This window comes from Sturnus vulgaris, chromosome 9, assembly GCF_052056855.1.
Source record: "Sturnus vulgaris isolate bStuVul1 chromosome 9, bStuVul1.hap1, whole genome shotgun sequence".
NCBI lineage: Eukaryota > Metazoa > Chordata > Aves > Passeriformes > Sturnidae > Sturnus > Sturnus vulgaris.
Genome location: NC_142251.1, coordinates 18,683,546 through 18,707,943, shown reverse-complemented (window position 1 = coordinate 18,707,943; position 24,398 = coordinate 18,683,546). Strand labels below are relative to the sequence as shown.

Here is a 24,398-nt window from a genome sequence, read left to right as displayed (position 1 = left end):
GAGATCTCTTCCAACCTTGTGATTCTGTGTGAATGGAGGTGTTTTGTACTAAAGCTTGGCCCAAACAGACTTGTCTTTTGAGTACTTTTCTTTACTCTTTGTATTTGATATGGGAGCATAGCAACCATAAGCTTAGCTGGCAGCCTCTAGGCTGCTGTGGTGTAGTAAAACAGCCCTAACAGAGTTGAGAATCTGGACCTAGATGTTCCCTTAAAATGGGACATGAAAGGTCTGGTTTACCTTTTAAGTTGGCAATAGTTAATTGAGGAAGACTTTAATCAATACTTTATGTGATTTAAACCTGATGCAACCAAGTAGCCTGTCTCTGAGAAACTTTCCAACAGGGGTTTGCAATCTCCCTAGGACTCAATGGTATTTTGATGAATAATATTTCTAGCAGGCTAATTTTCTTGCTAATTATCATCAAACACCTAAACAGACATTCTGCTGTAGTAGATATGCTTTGAAAAGAACTAAAGTCCCTTCAATCATGGGCAAAAGGAAATTACAAATTCATATATTAAGTGATACAAAGATTTTTAAATCTTAAAATAGTGTTTCATTACAATATCTTGGTGCTAAGATACAACATCTTATAGTTCATAGATAAAACACCCCCCATAATTGATTTTGAAATTAAAAGTCCCAATCCATGGATAAGAGTCCTAAATTTTATATTAAAAAATAAATTAAGTTGTAGCTAAATGGCAATGTTTCTAAATGGCAAACTGTGTTATCCTCCAACGAAATGTGTTCTGACCAAAGGAATTCTATGCATTTTTGGTTTTGTTGAGTGCTTTATTTCCACTTTGAAAGGAAAAATAAACCCTACAATATAGCTTACCAAAAGTCATGGATCTAAAATGAGCTTTTGGCACATAAGTCCCAAAGGTATTCTTCCTATTCCAAAACACATTGAGGTACACTTAGTCAAAAATGTTTCTAGTCTATTTCATTTCGTTCTGTGCAAGTAGCATGAGATAGAGGAACAAACTTAAAAGGGAAAAAAAATTTACTGGGAGAAACAAAAGCAGGTATGTCTCTCTCTGCCATAGTCTGCATCCTTCCAAACCCACCCTGCTGATGCCAAGGCTTGGCCCTCCCAAGATCACAACCACATCTGTAGTGAGTAGTGCTTGCTTGGTGTTGCTTTACTCGAGCAGTGCAAAATCAGACCCAAGGAAGCTTGTGTTACCATGGCTTTACTGGGAGCAGGGGAGCTCATCTTTCAATGGCTGGGATGTACTTGCAAAGCACATAACCCAAACTCAGAGCTGGCAGTTTGAGGATGTGATGGGAGAGTAACAATCAAGCGTACACCAAACAGATGGGCCAGCCTGGCTGTGACAACAGGGTTCAACTGCAGCTCTGGCTGTGTGTGGGAGCTCCTCTGTCAGGCTGCATTGGCTTTGGTATTTACAATACCTTTGCTTGTAGGATTATCATTAATTTCTTCTGTGATTGAGAAAAAAGATTAAAAAATAAAAAGGCCTTTTAAATCCTATGATATTCTGCTCCTTTCAGGCTTATAACAAATATCCAGCGACAGCGATACAGTTTCTCTCTGCAATAAGTGTGAAATTACAAATATGAATATGTATATGATCTCATTGTCAGTATTTGACAAGCTAAAAAAAAATGTTTTGGCTATAGAAGCCACTGATGTAGGTGTTATGAGACATATGGGAGGGGTCTTCAAAATTTTTGGAATGCTTGAAGTAGGAATTTGCTGTGTGGGCTAAAAGGACTGTGTACCTGTGGCCCAGCCAGGTGGAGATCACACTTTCCTAGCTGGCTGTTGTGGCAGTAGTCAACCTAAGCATTCTGCAGGAAGGTGGAATGCAGCATAGCCAAAAGTTGCCATAGCAATAGATTATTGTGCAGTTAGAGTAAAATCTTGGATATGTACATACTGCAATTAAAGTGAAAATGGATTTGAATTTTTGGGAAGGAGCTCTACTGGACATAATCTTAAAAAAACACAAATGAAACCCCAACAAAACTAATAAACTAAAAGGGGGAAAAAAGGCAAAAGAACATAAAAAGAAAAAAACCTTTTATTCATTTGTGTAAGATGTGTGCAGTTCCACAGCACCATGATTTGTTTATTTTTCTCTTGTTAAAAGCTAAATTTGTGTGAGGTAAGTGACACTCAGCATAATACTTTTTTTGTCAGATGTATATTTGAGTTTCCATGAAAATTGTTGTTTTGCAGCATGAGACTTATATGCACTACACAGTAAAGAAACACAAACACAAATTTAGGCATGAGATTAGACAATGTAATCTTGTTTTATTTGGTGGGGGAAGATTTTTTAAAATCATGATATGTGTTCTATAGCCGTAGTAATTTTCAGTGGCAATAAGATGCCCTACATTGATGGATAATGTTTGTTATAAAGGGTTAATTTCCAAAAGGAATCTGGTTTAGCTCAGATTTTTTTAAATGAAATTGATTCTGCTTGATTTGATGTAGTGATCTAATATGACCTTGATTAAATTACAGAGAAAATGATGATGCAGACTGTTTGTCCTATTGACAATTGCTACCTTAGGCTAGGATGGCAGTGAATTAACGTCTTGCCCATATTTTGCAGGGACCTTGGCTAGGAATTAATTTTTTCTATTCACTTTGACCTTGCTAAGAAGGCAATAACTGTTGCTGATGGTAAAGTTAGCCTATTTCCCTGGCTCAGGAATAGCTTCAGGAACTCACTCAGAAGAGCCCAAGACAGATGACTGGCCTGCCATCTTTCCATCAGCCTAGTACTTCAGCAAGGACATAGGGAGGCACCAGAAGCCATTTATATTATTTGAGCATCAGTTCTCTGCTCAACAGCTGAGATTGTGAATAGTCTTTGCACATCATCTCACACCAGCAGTTGGGGGCTACAGCTCCATCTGAGATTATAAGTGGAAATTCGCTTGCTTCTCTGCAGTGTAAAGGTCCTGGGTAAAAGTCATCTATATAGCAAGGTAGGGAAGAGATTGCTTGAACTGTCCCATGGAAAACCTGGTTAAGTGTTTGTTTCTTTTGCCCTATTCGATGGAAGCTAGAGCTAAAGATGCACTGGTTAGTGCATTGAGGGCTTCTATTTAATTTTCATCCCAAGTACTATGTTACTTTACAGGAAATTTTTATTAAATGTAAAGCAGTATAGAACTTCTTTCTTCAGCAGTATTTCGTTTCTTGGCTTAAACAAAGCATTCGTATGTCTGTTAGTGTTGATGGCTGTTAAATGCTATTATAAAATTCAAGTTATAATTGAAGTTTGTTGCACTGAGCACTGTAAAGACCTGTATAAGACAATAGTCTCTATTAGAAAATTATTTTCAATATATAGTCTTTTAACCATGCTTGAATCTTGCAATAGAAGCAATACATTTCACTGTGTGTATGGCCACAACTGCTGAAGTTACAGGACAGTGAAAATGAATGTTTTCCATGTAAATGGAACTCTGTAGGAAGCAACTTGCAGGCAAGTAAAGAGTACAGTTAAAAATGTGCAGAGTCCTGTTAATGTTTATGTACAACACTGGTGGAGGGAGGAAAGGTTTGCTGCTTTAATGGCAATCCAGTATGCATTGAAGTCCACACGGAAAGAGAAAATGTTGATTTTTGTGTACTGTAACACCTAAGTAGGAAGATGTCCAAGAATATAAAACTAATGTGTTTTAACACAGTCAAACAATTAATGTAACTTGTAAATCATCATTTCTAAGCAAGAAATTACATACTACCTCTTTATTTTTCTTCTGACATTTCTCTTAAAATTAAGACTTCTCTGGTAAACCTGCCTACCAAGCTGACTTATGACAAGACTAGCACACAGCTCCTGTCATTTGCTATGGTTTTTCTTTTGTAGTGCTCTCATTAGTGCTTTAATAATAGATTTTGCAATGATTGGCAGATTTTTTTGTTTGGACACAGTGCATAGTTGGAGGTGTTATAAAGGTACTAACCTAGCCTAAAACTGCTGCTGTTGTTCAATGGGCATTACCAAGTAAGGCTGGTGTCACATCAAAAGGAGAGACTTCCTCAACCCTTAGTGTGGGGAGATTTACTTGATTCTTAGTATTATAACTCCTGTTAAGATGCTAAGATAGATCCTCAGTTTCCTCTAACTGTACCCCCCAGTTTCTTCCAAATGTACCCCCCCAGTGACCTGTCCATAGGGTCCCCAATAATTTTCCCAAGCTGAGATTTCAGCCACGAGAGGAAAGGATGCATTACAGAAACAAAGGACGAATTGCAATTATTTATAAGGACATTGAATTACTATCAGTTACTCTATTTCTCTTAGAAAAACACAACTTCTTTGTTCCTTCTTGAGCTATTAAATTTAGAATGATACAAACACAGTTTGTTTCAAGGATGTTACCCTGGCGGCAGTTTTTCTTTAAAAAACAGTAATTTAAAAAAGGGAATAGTAACTTTTTTTTGTCAAATGTTTGTTTTATGAGGCATTTGGAAAGCTATCAAAGTTGAAATGAGTTATGCTGCGACTACAGAGACCAATAGTTAAAAACTAGTAGTATTTTGTAAATAATTCAAGAGGCTGGTTTGTATCATGTTAGTACCTCTGAAAAGCAACAAAACTGCCTAATCCCTTAAAATAAATAAATCTCCTGCTCATGCTGGGATGAATTCATGCCAATAGTTCAGTGAATATATTGGTGGTGTCTGTCTATTTTGGAGGCTGATCTTCCTCTGATCTCATTGCATGCTTGCCTTTGGAACTGCAAGCACAGAAGTAGTTAATTTTGCATGCTTATGAGCTAAGCAGTAACTCTAACATTTGGGTGAATGAAGAAATACTTGCTGTTGCCAGAAGTAAGGTATGTAGTAAACCCATTCTGCAGTAGCCTGGCAGTCTGACTTCTTGGAGACTTGGGTGCCTTCTGTGTCCGGGGGAGGGAGGACTGGAAGCCAGCTGACATCTACAGGACTCTGCCATGAGCCTGGGATCGTTTTCCCTACTCCATTGCTGCACAGTGAAATGGCTCCAAACCAGGTCTCACTCAAAGGGCAAACCTCAACCTTGCCAGAAACTTGCTGCCACCCTCTATTGGGCCTCAATGCAAATGGTCTTTCCTTCACAACAGAATTTGCTTTTCTCTCTTCTTACCCTAGAGATGTATGTCTGGAAGGCAGCACCCTCTGCTTCTAACGCCTGGAGCTGAAAGATGAATGTGATACCCCTTCCACCCCAAAAATTATGAGATGTCTCAGAGGCAACTAAGGGATTTCAAATATTATAATGGTTTTTTTCCACAAGTGATAAATTTGTCAGATGCAACTGAGTGGCTGCTTAGAATCTAAAATTAAGTCCAACATACTCTTCCTGTAAAGTACTTACAGCTTTTTCTCCCTCATGCTTAGTGGTACAAAATCCCATCTTAATCTGAGCTCTGTAATTGCTTGTATCCAATCATGCTAAATGTGTACACTTTTTAGCTTATAAACACTGCTTTCTTGACTATTAACTTAGCTAAGGTCCAGCAATATGAGAATCACATTAAGACCCTGAAAATAAATTGGGGCACATAGATTCTCAGAGCAGTACAAACCCAGCACATTACTTTAGCAATTCTCAGGCTCAGTAAAAAATACAGAATTTGTCTACAAATGTCATCACTGGAGATTGGAGGGGGGAAAGACAGCCAGATTTTTCCATACCCTAAAATATTCTAATGAAACATTTGGTGGAATTTAAATAGGAAAAAGTATGTCATGCCAGGAACAAGTTTTACTCTTCAGTATTTCTTTGAATTGCATGATAGTGGTTATCATAAGATGTTTGTGGTGTGAAAATATGTGGGTTCGTTTTACATAATTTTTTTTCCCCCAAGATGATCATGTTGAAACTTGTGGTCCTTGCTACATCTTAGAAATTATTAAGCACTTTAGGAGATAAGTTTTGTTTACACTGATACAGATGGCTGGAATAAATTAGTGGACTCACTAAAGAACAGCTCATTTGTAGTTTTAAATGCATTGGTGGCCATTTTGTTACTTTTGCTTTACAGTTCCATGCCCAAAGGCTGTGTCTGACTAATGGTCAGAGCTTCCTCCTAACAGAATTTAGAACTGTATATCTCACACCTAAAGAGCATTGGTACTCCTGCCTTGTGCCATACCCTGGGTGATCCTGTGTAGCTGCCCTCTCTGAAGAGCCTTGAGCCCTGAAGAGTAAATCCAGTTGCAAACAAGCAGATTAGAAAGGCAGTGCACATCTTCACTACTGTGAAAGTTTTAAGCATTTTCCCTAAATTGGTGAAGAAATGCACAAAGTTGTAATTACATACTGCAACACAAGTGCCGCTTTTTGGGAGAGGTAGTCAGAGCAAACTTCCCTAAATGAAATCTCGAATTCAAGTCCTCCTGTATTGGATTAGGATGGGTGAGGACAAATGATGGCATAGTTACTCTATGGCTCTTCATTTACCTTTCAGAAACAGTACAGTAAAACTTCTCCCTTTCATACTTCAACTTTTTCATGTGTATACACTTGTTTCCTCCTTGACACCAGTACACTGAAGATGTGCAACACAAATCTACTCATGTTGATGAACCTGGCACTGGAATCAGCAGCACTGCTTTCAGCTTTAACAGTGATTTACCTTGTCCTGTAAAACTAACCACCACTGCTACTATGATGCTAGTGTAAGGGAAAAAATCAAAATAAATCTGAAAAGCTGTTGTGAGCCTTCAGAAGCAGCTTGTATTCTTGGTGGCATTTTCTTGCTAATCCTATTTCTCTTGGATTCTGTGCATACTGGATATACCACCTTTACTTTGAATTTGGTTCAGCCAAACTAAGAGGGCAGAAGCAGCAAATAACTGAAATACAAATCTTTGCACTGTCTTAAGTAGTAAGAATGTAAAAGAGCAACTTGGGTTCACTTCAGGCTTTCCCAAATCCCATGAATTTGACAGGTGAACTTGCTTAAGTGTAATGAGCAATCTGGATAGCTAAATCAGGCATTCAGATGTTGGGAGATGCTAGCTGTGAGACTGTAACCATCACTCTTCATCATATGCAATGAGTGAGGAACCTGATCCTGAAATAAAAATAGCGTGGGATTAAAGAGTGCCCACTGAGTTCAAGGTACAACTACATTGCAAATTAAAGTCTGGAATATCTGCCTCTCTAGTACTTGAACTGACATGAATAAGGGGCAGTTTTGATGAAAAAGTGGGGGGGCTGTTTGTACCACATATCAGTACATGGAGACCTCTAGGCTCCCTAATACATCACTGCCAGAATCTGAATGCTGAACTTTCAGAGTTTACAGTTTACCCTTTAAACTTGGAGATTAACTACTGCAATGGCTGGAGGAGGAATCCTTTGTTTTAGATTGCAGATTGTGTTCCTGGAACCGTTTGAAATTGAAGGACATGGCTTTTCTCACCGTCTGCTCCCCTGCCCTCCTTTGCCCTCGCAGTGAGGCAACCATTCCCAGCACAAGGCTGTAGCTGCTCTGGTGGCAGTGAGTGCCTGGAGCTTTTCTGACAAAGTTCACATGCAATTATTTCTTTGGCATGTGAGCAAACTTTACCTGAAGAGCACTAGGAACAAAAGGTTAATGGCAATTTTTCGAAAGCCTATAACTCAACCAAGCCTCAACAGCATTGTATGTCAGAAGTGAAAGTTAAGTCTTTAGTATCCCTGCTCTGTTTCTGCTGCTTTAAAAATACTGCTGGCAGGAGAAAAAAGTTAAAATCAGGGGGTTAGCACTTAATGCAAAAAGTCCAAACCGTATCTGGGCTGTGTAACACCTCTTACTAAAATTTCTTATAATTTCTACTTTAAGAAAGATTAAATGCTCGTATTCTCATGCATGTTTTGTGTGTCTCTCTCTTTTTGTCTATTTCTTTCCTGATACAAAGTTCATCTGTAAACATGCTCAGTGTTGATAAAAGCACTATTTGCCACAGTTAAGAATCCAGGGTTCAGATGGGTAATCCATGGAAGGCCAGCTCTCCCAAACTGCTGGGGAAAGATGGCAAACAGCAGCAGGCTGATATAGACTGGCTCTAAAGACAGTAAATTGATTCTCAGCAGAAACATGGGAACAGAAATAAGAGGAGCTGTGAGCTAAAGCAGAGTATTAGATTAGGTCTCAGAATCCCTTTCTCTGACCTGTGTGTATTGACAGAGTAAGTTTTGCTTCATTTGCAGGAAAAATTTCTACTTCCATAAAATCTAAATGGTGTCACTGTTTATTGGTTTCACTGGTCAGAAATCCTACAGGTGCCAAGTTCATTTGAGTTGCTAGATTACATGGGGGTAACCAAGAATTTACAACTTTCAGAACAAGCCAGATGATGTGTATAATGGAGAGTTCAGTGCTGGCTGATAGTCACTTCTATGTAAATGCTCCTTTAGAACAAGTAGAGGCAAACTCTAAGTGGTTGGTCACAAAGTTTATTATTTCATGTACATGGAAATATTCCCTGTGAAAATGACTTGCACTTACTGTACTTGCATACTTGTAGGTAAGGAGCAAACGCAACTAGAAAACTCCCCAGCTAGCATCTGACCACTGAGCTGCTCAGCAATGTCAATATTAGTGAAATGAACCAAAGACTCTTGGATTTGTTAGAGATAAGTACTAGCAATGAAGGAGATCCTGCTTCTGATTTTCGTGCCAACACTTCTGCTGCTTTACATGGGTGATTGTAATCAGCAAGAATTGTTATGCAATAGCGCTGAAGCAGAGACTTCAGAAAATATAGCTCTCACTTGAGACACAAAAGACCACAACCTTATTTCTTCACATCTTACAAGGGAAAACCTCCCCCTCCACTGAACATCTCTAAAGTGCTCATTTACAGAGATGGAAAAAAATAAAATAATTACAAGGTGAAGAAAAATTTCCATGCTATTCTGTGAGAGGCATTATCTCTGGAGATGTGAAAGGAAAAGGTAGACCAATTCCCTACTGCATGCAAAGGGTCGCCAGTGTCCAGAAAGTACTTAGTTTCTTAGTTTTCCAGGCTTTTTCTTTTTGTCAAGTCAATAGGAGTGGGAAGCCCTTTTTTTTTTTTTTTTTTTTTTTTTATGCTGTACTAAAGAGAGGAGAATAAAAGCTAACTGGATAAAATGAGTACTGTAAAGAGAATGAAGAGCAGATGTTTTAAGAAGGGGAGGAAGAACCCAAGAAGTTGTCTGGCATGAACATTGGAAAAAAGCATAAATTAATTTTAAACTCCTCTATCCTTGTGAAATGGGGATAAAAGTGCTCTTATTTTGAGGAATCATAGATGAGGCTAAATGAAAGTGCACTGCAGAAACAGATGTCACAGTTTTCGCTTGCCTAGTTGGTTTGTTTGGGTGTTGCTGCTTCCCGAAATGGAGAATACTTGCTTTCTTTGTAGGCCTGTTGCAGTGGGGATGCTTGTTTCCGCGATACCGTAAATATTGTGATTCTATCGCTGAACAATTGCGGTGTTTGGTAGGCGGTGACCTGGCCCCCGCGCAGCACTCCCACCTGCTGGATGGCTCCTGCGAGGGGAGGCTCCTGCGGGGCGGGAAGGCTGGCTGTCCCTGCGGGAGAGGTGAAGGTTCAGGGACAGCGCAGCCGGCACTGCCGGGAAGGTGCAGCCCTGGGAAGGGTCCACCCGTCTGTGCTGGGCAGGACAATGACCCCGAGCGCAGCAGAGCTGCCTGCAGCCCTGGCGTGCTAGGTGCTCCTGTGGGATTGTCCTGAGTGGATAAACACAGCCGGGGTGGTTTGGCACTCACCACGCGGTTTCTCGTCCACCACCAGGGAATGACAGGGCAGGGGCGCAGGAGGCCGGGTGCGAGGCACAGGCACCGTGCGGAGGGTGCAGCGGCCTGGGCCGTTCCCGGCGGGGCGGTGCGAGGGGAGCCCCCAAGCAGCGTTGCGGCAGGCCCGGGCAGCGGGGCTCGGAGCGCTGCCGACCCGCCCCACACTTGCCCTGGCCCCGGCCCCGGCGCGGCTCTGCCCGGCGGGGCGGCCCCGGCCCGGCGCGGGGGGCGCCCGCCCACCTGGGCGTTGCTGCCCGGGCTGCCGGCTCCGCCTCTTCCCGCTCTCCGCTCCCTTCCACTCCGGGACTGCGGGGAGCCGGGGGAAGGCGGTGCGGACACCATGGCTCGTGTGCTGAGCCGGGACCCGGTGGACATTGAGGTACCCACTCGCCCTGCCGGGACGTGCGGCTGTCGCTAGCGGGGAGGGGTCTGTGCCCGGCGGCGCCGGCGCCCGGTAAAGTTTGGCGGCGTTAGGAAGTGCCTCGCCACTGCCCGCCGGCGGTGTCCGGAGCCTCGTCCCGCCGCCCCGTGCCGTGCCGTGCCGACCGGCCGCGGACAGCCCCGGCAGCGGCCCCTGGGGCTGTCCTGCCGCCCGGGCAGCCGCAGCTCTTGCGGGCAGAGAGTGCCGGGGCAGCGCGGGACGCGCCGCTCCAGCCGTGCCCCTGCCCCGTCCTCGGCGCGGCGAGCGCGGCCGGCGCCCGGCCGAGGGGCGTGAGGGGGTGGCGCCCGGCACCTCCCCTCTCCTCGCCGCCCCCTGTCACTCCCCGGCGAACTCGAGGGCAGGGTGCGACCGAGTCCGTCCTCGCCGTGAGGTCGGGCTCCCGACTCTGGCAGGGCTCCTGCGGGGCAGGGCTGCTCGGGGGCCGTGACCTGATGAGCCCTGGACGGTCTCAAGATGCGTGGCCGATGGCCTCGGGCGCAGCGTCCCGTAGGTGCCTATGACAGCGGAGCTGTGCGCACCCAGCTCATCGCTGTCCCAAGCTGCGCTCACGGACTGCACCCGGTCTCCTCGGGCCAAAATAACTGCGTGGAAGGCTGAGCAGGAGTAGCGCCCTTACTGCAAGTGGCTTTCTCACCTGTGGCACTTGAGGTTTTTGCATGACATTCCTTGCTGCAGGTCGTGCTGGGTGCTGGAAGTAGGGTCCGACCTGGCCTTGGGAAGGCGGAGCTGAGGTGCAGTGGCACACGTGGTGAGCTCCTGCTGGTGTTAGCCAGGTTGCAAGGTTGGACTTCAAGGTAGCATCTTCCCACCTTTCACAGGACCTCACATTTGGCTGGAAACTTCAGCTCTTTGTGAAGAGTCTAGTAAAACACAAGAAATGATAAACGAACGTGTGGTTGATAGTCTCATTCTAGCCTGACACAACTTTTTGTTGTTGTGTACCTTGAAGTGTAAAATATTCCGTTTGTGTTGGGCTATTGCAGCACATTGAGGCCCAGACATAATACACAAATACACACAGCAAAAACTTGAACACATCTCTAGGTCAGTTGTTTGTGAATTTTGTCATTAGCTCTTGTATTGAGTTTTTGTGTCTAGTCCATTTCCTACCTGAGCTGCTGTTCAAACCATGACTAATGTCCAGAAATGGTCTTACAGATACTCTGATAAAACTGAAGCATGGAATGGATGGGAAGAATGAACTATCACAGAAGTCTTCCTGGCAATTAGGGAGGCACTGTGGTATGAAATCAGCACTGTCTTTTACCAGCTCAATGTTTTCAGAGCAACCAGTCTTGTATTTTTCTTGAAGTATTAAAGTTCATTTTTCTATGACAAAGGTTTGATTTTAGTTATTCAAGTTTTTGAGTACTTTCCTTAAATTTTTAATGCAAAATATTTCTGTATTGCATTGTTTTGTATTTCTAGATACTTATGAGACTAATTCAAAGAACAATGTTATAGTAGGATCCTGTGTTGGTACTAGTATGCAATACTAAATGATTTAGGAGATGAGTTGATGGATTTTGAAAAGGCTAGTGATTGCTTTATTCTGAGGTTTCAGACAGAAACTTTGGTCAGTATCTTTCTGCATGTTTGTTTTCAGCAGTCATTTAAATTAGCAAGGAAATCAACGCAGTCTCCTTCTAACCAAATGTACTGTCCTATCCTTCCCCCATCTGTTCAAATAAATTTAGTCATTGTATGTTTTGTCTCCCAGATGAATATATCAATAGTTACTGATAATCTAATTGTAGCATTGCAGACCCGTGTGGTTTTTGTTGGTTGGTTATCCCCCTCTCCCCCACATAGGACTTTATTTTTTGGGGGGGAGGAAGTGCTGCATTTTTAACACATATATTTTATCTTTGTCTTTGAAGTAGGGACAGTGCCTGTTAGCTAATCCTATCATTGTAGATAAATATTCTCAGTAATTTGTATGTTGAGTGGAGGAGTCTGTCAACATGAGCGCTGGCAGCACAACTTGAATGCTTTGGTCACTTTCTGGGCTATAGTATAAAAACCTGATGATTTAATGAAATTTATCTCAATGGTTAGTATCTCAAGTTAATATAATAAAATATTAAAAATTATCTCTGAATTCCTGTTGCTACTTTACAATGTATTTAAATAGTTAAAGCTGGATAAAAACCCATGTCATTGGTCAAAGAAGAGCCAAGAATCTGTGCTAGAAGTAGCTAAAATCACTGATGGTTCTCAAAGTTATTTTACAAAAGAAAAATTCTGGGAAACTGTCCCTGAGGAATCTTGTCCCCCTTGCTTGGCTTAGCCAGCAGCTTCAGCCTCTGGACCTAACTAAAGAAGATGAATAAATTACATACATAATGTTGTTTTCCTAAAATCTGCTTTCCAAATTGTGGAAGACTAGGTGTGTTGTGATTTAAATATATGCTTTTCTCCCTTTTTCTTTTTCTAACACTAAAAAAAAAAATAACACCCAAAATACCAAAACAAAACAACAACTCTTTCCCCTCAACTACAAGCAACTCCACAAACCCCAAACGTTGCCTTTTTTTTTTTTTTTTTTAATAAAGTCAGCTATCAAAGTGTGCTGCTAATATTCATTGGATACTGATACTCTAAGCAAAAGCAAAGAAAGCTTGTTTAAAAATAGCTACATGTAAAAGTACCTACCTTGGATTTATGGTATAAGGACCTGCCTTGGATTTTTTTTGGTTATCTCTCTAAATCTTTACAAGAAGTTTTGAAATCTACACTATGAGGGCAGTATTCCCTTTCTAACTTGTAATGTGAAACTGTTCAATGTACATTTAAGCTCCAGAGAATGTTTACAGACTTCATGTAAACTGCCAAATGGTACTCTGGGAAAGAAAGTCTTCCATTCTTTTGCCTTCTCTTTTGTTTCACCTGATTCCTGACTATCACTGTGTGTAAACCATATATAATTACATCTATTGCAATCTTCAGGATTCTTCGAAGAATTCAAGTTGTCAAATCAAGTACTTGGAAATTAAGGAATTGCAAAACGGTTAAGGGTCGAATGGAGTCTTGAATGACATTGTTTAGCGTTGCTCTCTGCACGCTGTGTTTTCCTGACTGCATTCCAGTGTTGCTCTGCAGTTCTGGTGGATGTTCGATGTTTGCATAGTGGATGCTTTCCAGCTCTTTACCACCCGGACTACATCTGGGGGGAAGAGTGGCTCTCCCAGTTTTTGGAAGGGGCTTCTTTGCAGCAGAGTGGAGACACTTTGCCACACTGTTGTCACAAATCTGAAACATTCACAGAAAATGAAAAATAAGCCCCCAACACAACCTAGTATGAAACAGTGGTGTTGTTTTTACGGTGGGTAGGCAGTATGCTGGCACTTCACAGATCTATCTTTCCTTCTGAATCACGCCTTGCATATGTTTAAAGGGGAACTGGGTGTTGTTGAGTGGGTAACTCCCTGCTAGACCGGCAGCTGGGTACCTAGAATGCTGTCACAGCTGTTTCCACCCTAGCACTGATGCTTGACTTGTGAGAATAGAATAAAAGGTGTGAAGGGCTAGAGCCATGCTCTGAAACTGCAACTGGGGAATTGTCTGAGAATTATCAGGGTAAATTCGTGTCACTTTCGCTTATAATGCAATGAACATTGTCACTATAACTATGCTATTCTTTCTCGTCATTTAGCTTCAGAAAGTATAAATGGCTCTTAAATCATGTATTTTTATTTCAAAAGTTATATAATTCATCCACGTATTTCTTCGGTGTTACTTCAAGGTTCAGAGGAATGTTTCTTAAGGGCCAGACTGTGCCTATGGGGTACCCAGTTCTTCAGTGCTCAGCAGGCAGCGTGTTTGTTGATTTAGAGTTCCTTCAGCAGCGAGTTCTGCACTGTCTGAAGGCCCTAATGAGTGCAGGATGAGGTTATGGGCTGTTTGAGCAGCTCACTCATGGTACAGACAGCACACCTGTACTCAGGGGCTGCAGCTGGTTCCAGAGTCAGCCGGGGAACACTATCCCTTGTGCCGTGCTTCCTGCTGCTTGGAAGGGTCACTTGGGAAGTGCTCCTATGTCTTGAGAAAGTATTATTTTGTATAACCTGCAAATTCCATAGTGTTTTTAGTAGTAGGTTTGATAGTGGTGGCAGTCTTTGATTCCCTGGGATATCCTTAGTAGCTGTTACCAAGCATGGGCTAGGATAGCAAGATAGGCAAGTTGCACTTGTTAGGCTTATTTTTCTCCCGATGCAAATGGACAAGAGCAGTGGAAAAACAGAAGGTAGAAAGCTATGTCTGAGAGCTAGGCTTTGTGTCCTCACAGTGGGAAGCAGGACAGGAATTGAAAAATAAAGAATACTGAAAAAAACAGGAAACCTCCAGCAAGATAGCAGGGAACTCTACTAGTCAGCATGGCTCACAAAGTTGTTAGGCAAAGGTTATGTGAATTAATAACAAGCTAGCTTTCTTTGATCTAGGCTAAACTTTTATTTTTAAAACCCCGGTTATTACAGTGCCTCTCTCTGTTGTAGATACCTGTTAGTTTTTTGAAGTTCCATAATGAAGCTTTAATATGTAGAATGTTTTTATGCTACTGCTTTATAGCTTGTTGTGATGATCAGATGGCTGTTCCAGATTGATGGCTGTGTCTTCCTAGGGTCATTTGACAAGCAGTCAGTGAGAAAACAAAACTTTCTATTTAGCTGTTTTTGCTTAATGAATTTCTCAAGCCTTTTCATTGTTTTAGTGGTTTTATTGTAATAAACTCTTAGCTGAGTGGAACAACAATTATAGCATGATTGCTTAGACCTTGTGGAAGATTATAGACCACAATTATCATGTCTGTCAGTGAACTGAGCAATGATTTACTCATCAGTTTAAAATTTGATCTCGCAAGTAGGAAGGAAAGTCTTCTGTGTGAAACATTTTTTCTTTTCACGTTTTATATGCAAATCCTGTTGATGCTTAAGAAATTATGTATGGTCTTGCCTCTACTGCTGATCCTCTGCCAGATTGTAGCAGTCAAGCCCTCCAAAATAATTATGTCGGGAAAAAAATTGACTTGTGCTTTTCATTTTTCTTCAACCTTTGTGTTTTAATGTTACTTATGAGTTAAACTCCAATTTTCCCCCATCCTTAAAATTTTTACTCTTTTTGTGAGGTCTTTCCTGTAAGAACTGCTATTCCCACCCTTCTCGTGGCTGAGACTTGAGAGTAGCTGCTGCAGTTAGTAACTCTAAAAACAAGAAGGAACTGAAATTAATTTTCTTTTAGTTACAGAAATGAATTTCATCATGATTTTATGTCGTAGACCAAGCTGCAATTTAATTATTTCCTCTTTAGTGTCGTATCTTTTAAGGAAGTATAAGTACATGCTGATATATCAAAGGCTGATATCCATGAGGCAGGATTTTGCCGATCAGCACAAGGGGAAGCACTGCAGGGCAAGTATTTGAGATGCATTTGGAAGGGTGCAGTTTTAGCAGCAGGGCAGGACTTGCCCAGTTTTCAGTGCAGCCCAGAGGGGTGTGGCTGTGCCTGATGGGCTGGGATTTGCTTGGACCCAAGACTGCTTGGCTCTCTCCATCCTGCTGTCCAGTGTACATGCGTGGTACAGTTTGTGCTACCCGAAGACACAAGCTGCTGCTTTTCAAATTAACACTTTGAAAAATTCTACTGTTCATCCTATCCTATACCATTTTGCCAGTGTCAGTAAAATGACCCAGGGAACACAAAAGTAACTGGCACTGGGTTGGGAACACAATTCTAGTTAAAATATTGAGAAAAGCTGAAATTCCTGGTGTCTGCAGACAAGCTGGATTGAATATGTCCTGTTTGTTCTGGCTATGCTAACCCTTTGACAGCACCGAGTTCAAATCAAAAACTGCTTTCTCTCCCTCCCTGGTTGCCTGGCAACCTCCCTCCTCTTATTAGCATATGATTTCTATTCCTTTTTTTATTTCATCAGTACAGTGTTACACACTCTGCTCCCTGCCCTGTGCTGTCGCCTTTGAGAAGAGCAGGATTTGTGCCTTTATATGAGACTTCGGCAAGTATGTGATTTGGCAAAGAAATCAAACATTTGGGATTAGGAACCTTTGGCCATAAATGCCTTATCAGAAGCTCAGAGGGTGGTGTTTGTGTGGGCAGGTTTTTCAAAGTCTTTTCATTTTCATTTGCTGTCATTTTTATACTAAGGGCAGAATTCTTGCAAATCAGCACAGCATAAATCTCTGGCATCTCTACATGTGCAGAGCATCAGTTTGTGAAATGTGCCAACAGAATTGGCTACACAGATCTTGGGGGGCATTTTGTCCTCTTGGTCTTTATGCAGTTCCATAATGCAATATGCAATGCCATAATTCAAAATATAAATTTAAAAAAGAGTCATGTATATCCAGGTCAAACTGTGATTGAGGAAGAAAGCAACTAAAGAAGTAAGTGAGAGAATTGCACTAAATTCTCTGGTTTTAGTCTCATAATAATGCTTTTTAGAAATGAGAACATTTTGCCTTTCAGTTGGCCAGGTGTATTATTTTATGAAATAACAGGTAAGTTTAATGTTTTTTTTTCTGTTCAGACTCTTAGAACTATAATAAATACCCCAATTTTTTTTTGCTATTGCATATGGCAAAGAACATGAGATTCAAGTAGGAGTAGAAAAAGACAACAGTAACAAAAATTAGAAGACACAGTGAGAAGGAAATGACAAAGAATGTAAGTTTGAGGAGTGTTTATACTAAGATATATAAAGGAATTTTCCCTTAATATTATTCAAATCATAAATCACAAATGAAATAGCCTACTTTTTCAACATCCTTGTTCTTTTATACAGTGGTTGAGTTTGGCAATTTCACTTCTTTCCTCTGTCAAAATACTTAGACCTTCCTGTGAAACATCTGGGTTCTTACCGTGGTCACAGATGCCTCCCTAAGCCAATGCGGAATTTTAAATGGTTTTAGGTCTCGCAGAGACTTCACCATTTGAATTAAGAGTAAGCCCACCTATAAAAGTATTTTGTTTTTAATAATGCTTCCAGTATTTAAAGATACCATTTTAGAAAGCATTCTTAGTTTGATAAATATTAATGTATGTGATGTTGGTATTTAATTTGTAGATTTAAAGTGATAAACACAATGAAGTCCTTGAAATGCCAAACCTTTCATCTCTGTTCAAGCCAAGGTTCAATTTTATTTTCAGTATGACATTTGCTGCCTGAAGTGTTACAAGTGACTTGACCTTAAAATTACGTTTATTTTAGTTCATTGAAATGGTTGGCCTTTCCAGTTCAACTTGACACTAACAGTGCAAATGGAAGAAGGCAGACATGCTTGCCTGTGACTCTATTTGAAAGCAAATTAAAAAGGTATCTAGGTGATGAATCTAAATATTTCCATTTAGATGGGATCCTAGTCATCAGTTAAAGGCAATCATGTTGCATTCTGACATTTTAATTTCAGGTTCAAAAACAATTATATATGTAATTAAGGAGCAAAGTGTCCAGGCAGCCAACCTGTCTGATTTACTTGTCTTGTTGGTGTGTGTGTTTTTTTCTTTATAGAAGCACCTGGAATTGGAAGTTTGATGTTAGGTAATGTGTTCTTCCTAAGGACACTCTTCTTTCAAGTATTAGTCACACACTCAATGTCATTAGTTTATATTTATCATGGAGATTGGACTCTGTGCCATTTGCAAAGAGGTTGTTGTGGTACCTAGTTTCTTTATTATATTGCTGCACATTTGCCTTGGTTTTTGGTGTGATTTTGTTAACTGTGCTCCGAGAGGCCTTATTTAAATTGGAACAAACTGTCCTGGCTGGGTTTTTCTCAGCAAAACATTTTTCTCAACAAAACGTTTGGCCAATGTGGAGAGAATGAAGCAGGTTGCTGTGTAGGGGATGCGTGTCTCCTAAGACAGGGATGTTTTGTTGTGCTGTGCACTCTGTGCAGAGCTGCCTGCCCAGCCTTGAGAGAGGTCCTCGTGCTGCCCAATTGCATCTCTGTCAGTCGATTAAGGAATGAGAATATTGTGCTCTGAAGGGAGCCCTTTGCACTCTTGTGATGAAAGGACAGAAGGCAGGATGAGCTTCTGAGAGAGGAAAAAAGTGCTAATAGATATGTGGAGGGATCTACAGGGAAGGAGAAATAAAATATGCACTGAAAGCAAGCTATTGCTGAGTTTAATAATCACAGCATTTTCCTGTCCAGCTGTTGCACTGTTAGCATCTATACTAGCATCTTGCTCATTATAAAATGCTTGGGTTTTCACTGATTGTGAAGGGCATTCTATGAAACCCAGCTCTATTCTGCTTTTGACAATAAGCTGACTACCCTTCCATCCAGGCATATCTAGCATCCATGCAAAACTCCAGAATTCATTTGTAAAAGTAGGTAGAAGTGTTAAAATAAGTTATTAAAAATGTAGACCCATAATGGGAGGAAAGAAGATTGGAAGTATAAAGAGGGGTTTTACACCTGGAAGTTATTATAGTTATTTAGATTGAGCGAGAATAATAACCAATTGTTTTCTAAGATGTATGACACATTTATGAAAAACCTTGAAGGATAAATGGATCTTTTTAGTATGCTACTTCCACAAAGGACTCTATGAATAAAATAATAGTGAGAGAACTCTCAGTGGATGCTGAATACTGCTAATTGATGAAATTATTACTTATTACACTGCAACTGAACTCTGCTTAGAAACACTATTTTCAGTATGATTTTTTGAAAATGACAGCTGAAATGTAAGAGGCTTTGTATTGAAAGTGAATAGTGATAATTTCTTGATATCTTTGAAATGAAGGATATTTCAATGACAGTTAAAACTGAAAAGTGTTTTTCTTAAGTGCACAGATCATGGACTATGACTATGAAAATAAAATGAACTTTTCTGAAATCAATAAAGTAGACTTAATGTGGATTTATGAGGCATTTTAAAAATAACTTCAAGTATTCTATTTATAATAAAGCAGTCAATTATTTGTGTCAGCAGTTTTCATATTATGTCACATTTTAAGGTTAAAAATTAGGTTTGTGAGATAGAGTGTAGCCATCATATTAAAGAAAACTCTTAATTCGAAATTAAATCAGTATTGAAGAATACTGCTGATTTACTGCTCAGGGGAAAAATGGGAATGAGTACCAGATTTTCCTTGGTTTTCTATTGATGAAATTAGAGCCTGCTGTCCTTCTTGGTGTGTCTGGTTAGTTCTATATACTAACTCTCATGGATTGTTATCAGTAATTGGTGTGAGCATCTGTGCTCAAAAGATCCTGTGTAGTGTAACATTTTGGAATATAATTACAGGTGAACACGAGATCTAATTTTAGCCTTAACAAATCTGTTCATCAGTGCTAAGATGAACATCTCTGTTAATTTCAATAGACTTAAGAGCCAGAGGGACAAAGTAGGCTTGTGCAAATTTGTGCACACGCTTGCATGTGGATGTGTGTGTATGCTACAGGAACACAAGATGGGAGATAAAAAGTGGTTCCTGTTCTTATTCTGCTTCCATTTGAAAGTTGTATTTATTATTGCCCTTTTTTCTGTTCCAATTGAAAATGCAAAATTTGAAAGATTTTAGTAAGCATGAACATAGCTTTTCAAAACAGATGGAAGTGAGAAAGTGACAAAAGAGTTGGGAGAAAAAAAAGCAAAGAAGATAACCACAACAGAAGCTGTTCTAGAATGCTGGTGATGAAATGCAGAAATAAAATGAATACAGAATAGAAAGAATGAAAATATTATCTCTTCTCAAAGTATCTATAGTCTGAGTAAAGTGTAACTATGACCAATACTGTGCTGAAGGGCCAGTACTCTTTTGTTAGGATAGGGTGTGATAAGACAGTTTCTGGAAGACTGTAGAGTAAGAACTGCTGCTTCTAAAGCGGAGTAGATTGCATGTTGCTAAATCATGGCACTAGGTGAAGAGATAAGATGAATTGATTTAGGACCCCAAGAAGGCTTTAGCACAAAAGCAAAGTTAGGTAATTTTAAACTCCCAGTATAATGTTCTTTATGCACTTAATGAGTCCTTAGTGAAAAATATGTAAGAAGTCTTGAGTGTTGGGCTAAAACTCTTTTAGTGCTGGAGCAGCATTCTTGTCATGTTTGTTATCTGATTTGCTTTTGTAATCTTAGCTGAACAGCAGATCAGTTCAACTTCTTATCCAGGTTTTCCTTCCATCCTGTGCAGGACAAGGCAGGAACATGGGGATGGAAGCCTTCTTAACCAGGAGTGACTGCAGTAATGATTAGACCATTTTACAAAAGTATCTGTTCTTGTAATTATTTGTGTCAGTTCCCCAATTTTTCCCTATTCCAAGTGGAAGCTGGGAGCTCATGTATTTGAGTAGAGGTAAATGTTTAAACTTTCATGGTGATAGCATCATCCTAGAGGTTGGAGTGTGAGTCCAGGAGGGTGAGAGAGAGCAGCTGTTGTGGTTGTGTACCTCCTGTGTTTGGTGTTTTGTCACACTCAGCTAAGGAGTCCTGCTTGGTGTACTGGCAGCTGTGAATCCCCTCCTGAGGTGCTGTAAGAAGCAGCTTAATTGGGTGTGCAACTTCCACTCCTGGAGCTAGTCACCTGCCCTCCTTACAAAGCTTCCCTTGTCTGTGAATGTAGGCCCTGACTCAGGAAAAGGGAGCAAACAAAAGGTAAAAGAAAAGCTGATCTGAAGTCGAGTGGAAAGAGCTCAACATGACTTGGCAACAGGACTCAACCATATCGTGAGCTGCATCCAAAGAAGTGTGGCCAGCAGGTTGAAGGTGGTTCTTCCATTCCACTCTGCCCTTGTAAGACCTAGAGTACCAGCACCCTGCCAAGTACGAAGTACCTAGGGTACTGCACCCAGCTCTGAGGTCCCCAGCATTAAAGAGATGTGGACTTTTTAGAGTGAGTCTAGAGGAGAGCCAGAAAAAGGATCAGAGGGCTGGAGTACCTCTACTCTGAAGACAGGTTGAGAGAGTTGGGGTTGTTCAGAAGAGAAGGCTCCAGAGGGATCTTAGAGCAGCCTTTGAGTACCTAAAGTGAGCCTACAAGAAAGCTGAAGAGGGACTTTTTTTTTTTTTTTCCACAAGGACATGTTGTCGTATGCCAAGGTGGATTGGCTTTAAACTGAAAGAGTGGGTTTAGATGAGATGTTAGGAAGAAATTCTATGCTGTGAGGGTTCAAACCCAGAAAAGCAATGAAATTTAAGTATCTGTCTATAAACCAGAAAGAACTTAGAAAGTTCAAAATACACCCAAAAATGAGATTAAAACCAAATGAAGTTAGGTGTTGGTACCAAAAAATTGATATGTTTTATTTAATAGTAGAAGAGGCAAAGAGAAAGAAAGAAGTGTGTGTGAGGGGTGGGAAGACAGGGAGAAAGTGACAAGGGGCTAGGTGGAAGCATATCACCCATCTGAGGGTCCCAGTGATGTCTCATTGCTCCCCTGCATCCAGTCCTCTTGGTGGTGAGGGTCCCCTGCTGCGACTGCCACATGCAGTGCCACACTGCCATGCTGGAGAGTACAGAACCCTGTGGATTTATATAGGCTGTGGGCCAGGTGGGAACAACCTGGTGCCTCCCTTGGACACTGTCCCTTGCAACACTGGGGGTCTGTAGCATCATACTGCAGTGCTCCAGTGCAGGGTCTGGGGGCCCCTTTGATGGGCCATGTCACCCCCTCTGCTGTGGATAAGTTTTTCCCCGGGTAAAGGGCCCGCAGCTGAGCTCCTCTGTACATCAGAGGATGGGCATCACTGTCTCTGACCAGAGCCTTTCCAACACACACCCAAAGCCTCTGTCCCCCACCCTTGGGTGTGAGCGTCTGTGTGACCCTGGCAGCTGATAGTCCTGAGGCTGTCATCTCCACCCTGAAGGTGTTAGGCTTGTGCTTCTCGAATGTTAATTTATCTTCATCAGGGAATGGTCCAGGGCCTCTCAGAGCCCCATTCAGGGTGTGGTGGTCGTCGCTGCAGCTTTTGTAACACAGTTCTGCTATAATAGGCAAAAGTCTTTCATGAAAATATTTAAGTCATAAACTATAATATTTCAGTCTCTGTGGTGAGGCACTGGAACAGGTTGCCTCATCTCTGGAAGTGTTCGAGGCCAGGTTGAATGGATTTGAGCATCCTGGTGTAGTGGAAGGTGTACCTACCCATGGCAGGGGGGTTGAAACTGGATGAGCTTCAAGGTCCCTTCCAACCCAAACCATTCTATGATTCCATGAAGACCAAATCCACATTTCTGAAGATGTCAGGCACAGAAGTGCAGGAATATGGTACTTACAGAAGAGTAACCTGGGTACCTTTCCTTTCATAGTTTCTAAAAAATGTTACTTCTGTTAGAGCTCTTCCTGTGCTCCTGCTCGTAACAGACTGCAGACAAAAGGATGCTGCTCTGAGATAAATGGTTTTTAATACTTCCATCCTAATTGAATTCTAGCTTTGTGGTCTTGTATCTTCTGTTCCAGGAAAGAGAACTTGGACCTGCCAGCAAGATGGGAATTTTATTTTTTCAAAAGACCAATACGTGGATTTTGATGCAGCTTGAAATCCACAGCCTTTGAATCATTACAGTATGTGTATAGGAGAAATACTTCACTGTAATTTTAGAAAACCTTACAAATGATAAAAATAGTTCTTCCCTGTTCACAGGTCCCACAGCAGAGATGTAATTTTTCGTAATAGGTAAAAGAATCAGAAAATAATGCTCCTAAATACAACACTCTTTAAGTATTTAAAAGTAAGTTTTCTCTATAAGCATGGGACAAAGTATAATAGATCAGAATCCAAATGTTGCTGGCATGTTTCTAGATTGAGCAGCCTTATCTCATTATTTTATTTTAAGAGTATCACCTCTGCCTCTGCCCCAAACATTCATCAATATTTAATGTCAATAAGATTTGAAAATCAAAATTGTAGGACCCAAGAACTCCAAGGGATTTTCTATATTTCCTATTACTGATCTATGTTCCACTCTCATTTGTAACGGGTGAGTCCCTGTATACTTACAGTGTCATGTTTCTTTGCTTAAAGGTGTCAACAGCACTGTGTGCTTCTGCAAAAGAAGACGATGACATTTTAAAACAAAAAAGAGAAACTGGAAACAGTTTCTTCTTGCCTTACTCGCATGGGCTGTCAAATTTTGTTCATTGAAAGTTATTTGTGGGTTTGGTGTGGTTTTTTTCCAATTATCAGACATTTAGTAATATTTTATAATATGACTTCATATGTAGGTTCTGTTTATAGGATATAAACAAATCCTTTACACTTCCATTTTGTTTCTACGTGCAATTCTTTTTTTCCTTTTTGATTATGATGATCTGGTGTATACACGAAGTTAGTAGAAAGTCTGTTGTCCCATTGTCAATTTTGCATTTTACCATTGTATTAAACAGTTGCTACTGATTTTTTTGTAGGAGTTTACAAACTAACTAGTTGCAAAAAGGTAGGTTTACTTGTTACTTCTTCATTTTGCAACAGATTTAGGAAGTCAGTACTGATAGATAGTTGGCATGTTCTTGGAACAAGTACAAATGTTCACATTTGTTTCAAGCACTGAATGTACTAGATTTTTTGGATGTATATTGTTACTCTCATCCTTGCAATTCCAGTTCATTTATTGGACTTTGAAAATCACCTTTTAACAAAGTTTTCAGAACATTGCTTTGCTCAGCTAAAAATTAGTTCTGCTTATTTTGCCAATGATTAAACTCAAGCAGTATTAACTTTGCTAATTTCTCTCCTCTGATCAAAAGTTAGTAGAGCATTCACTTCCCATTAACAGCCGTGTCTCTAATGCAAGTCTGGGTTTTGCTTAAGCAAACACTCACAATTGAGGGTCCTATTCAGAAATTCAGTTATGAGGATAAAATGGCCTTTTTTGGTTCTTACAAAGTTTATTTTCAAAGGCAACTGAGCTTGCTTTGTCTTGTGATCTGTTTGTCTTGTAGAAAAATGCAAGTGAGATGTAAATATATGTATATGATAATGCTTGTTTTTGCTGTGATCCTTTCAATAAATGACTCTCTGTGTGAGTGGGCAGTTACCAAATAATATTTGTATTCCTCATGTAACAAGAGCAATTTAATGTGCAAGCATTTGAGACATAGATCAATTTTATAATGAGGAAACCAAAAAGTTCTGATATACCTGTGATGCAAACCTAATATTCTTCTGAAGCTTTAAATTTTGATTTGTAAAAGAGGAAGATGTTTCTGT

At 40.7% G+C, this 24,398-nt stretch overlaps 1 protein-coding gene across 2 annotated transcripts in view; it reads left to right on the top strand.

Moving 5' to 3' along the window:
• Nucleotides 1-10,033: 10,033 nt before the first annotated feature.
• The window catches only part of DPYD (dihydropyrimidine dehydrogenase), a 337,856-nt gene continuing 323,491 nt past the window's right edge, over nt 10,034-24,398 (top strand). Inside the window, exon 1 of one of the 2 annotated variants that reach the window (XM_014884797.2) lies at nt 10,034-10,158. In XM_014884797.2, coding sequence (XP_014740283.2) covers nt 10,120-10,158 — 39 coding nt within the window. In that variant the 5' untranslated portion in view covers nt 10,034-10,119. Of the gene's footprint in view, nt 10,159-16,121; nt 16,239-24,398 lie in introns of those variants that run through there. The other variant, XM_088170031.1, reaches the window with a different exon arrangement.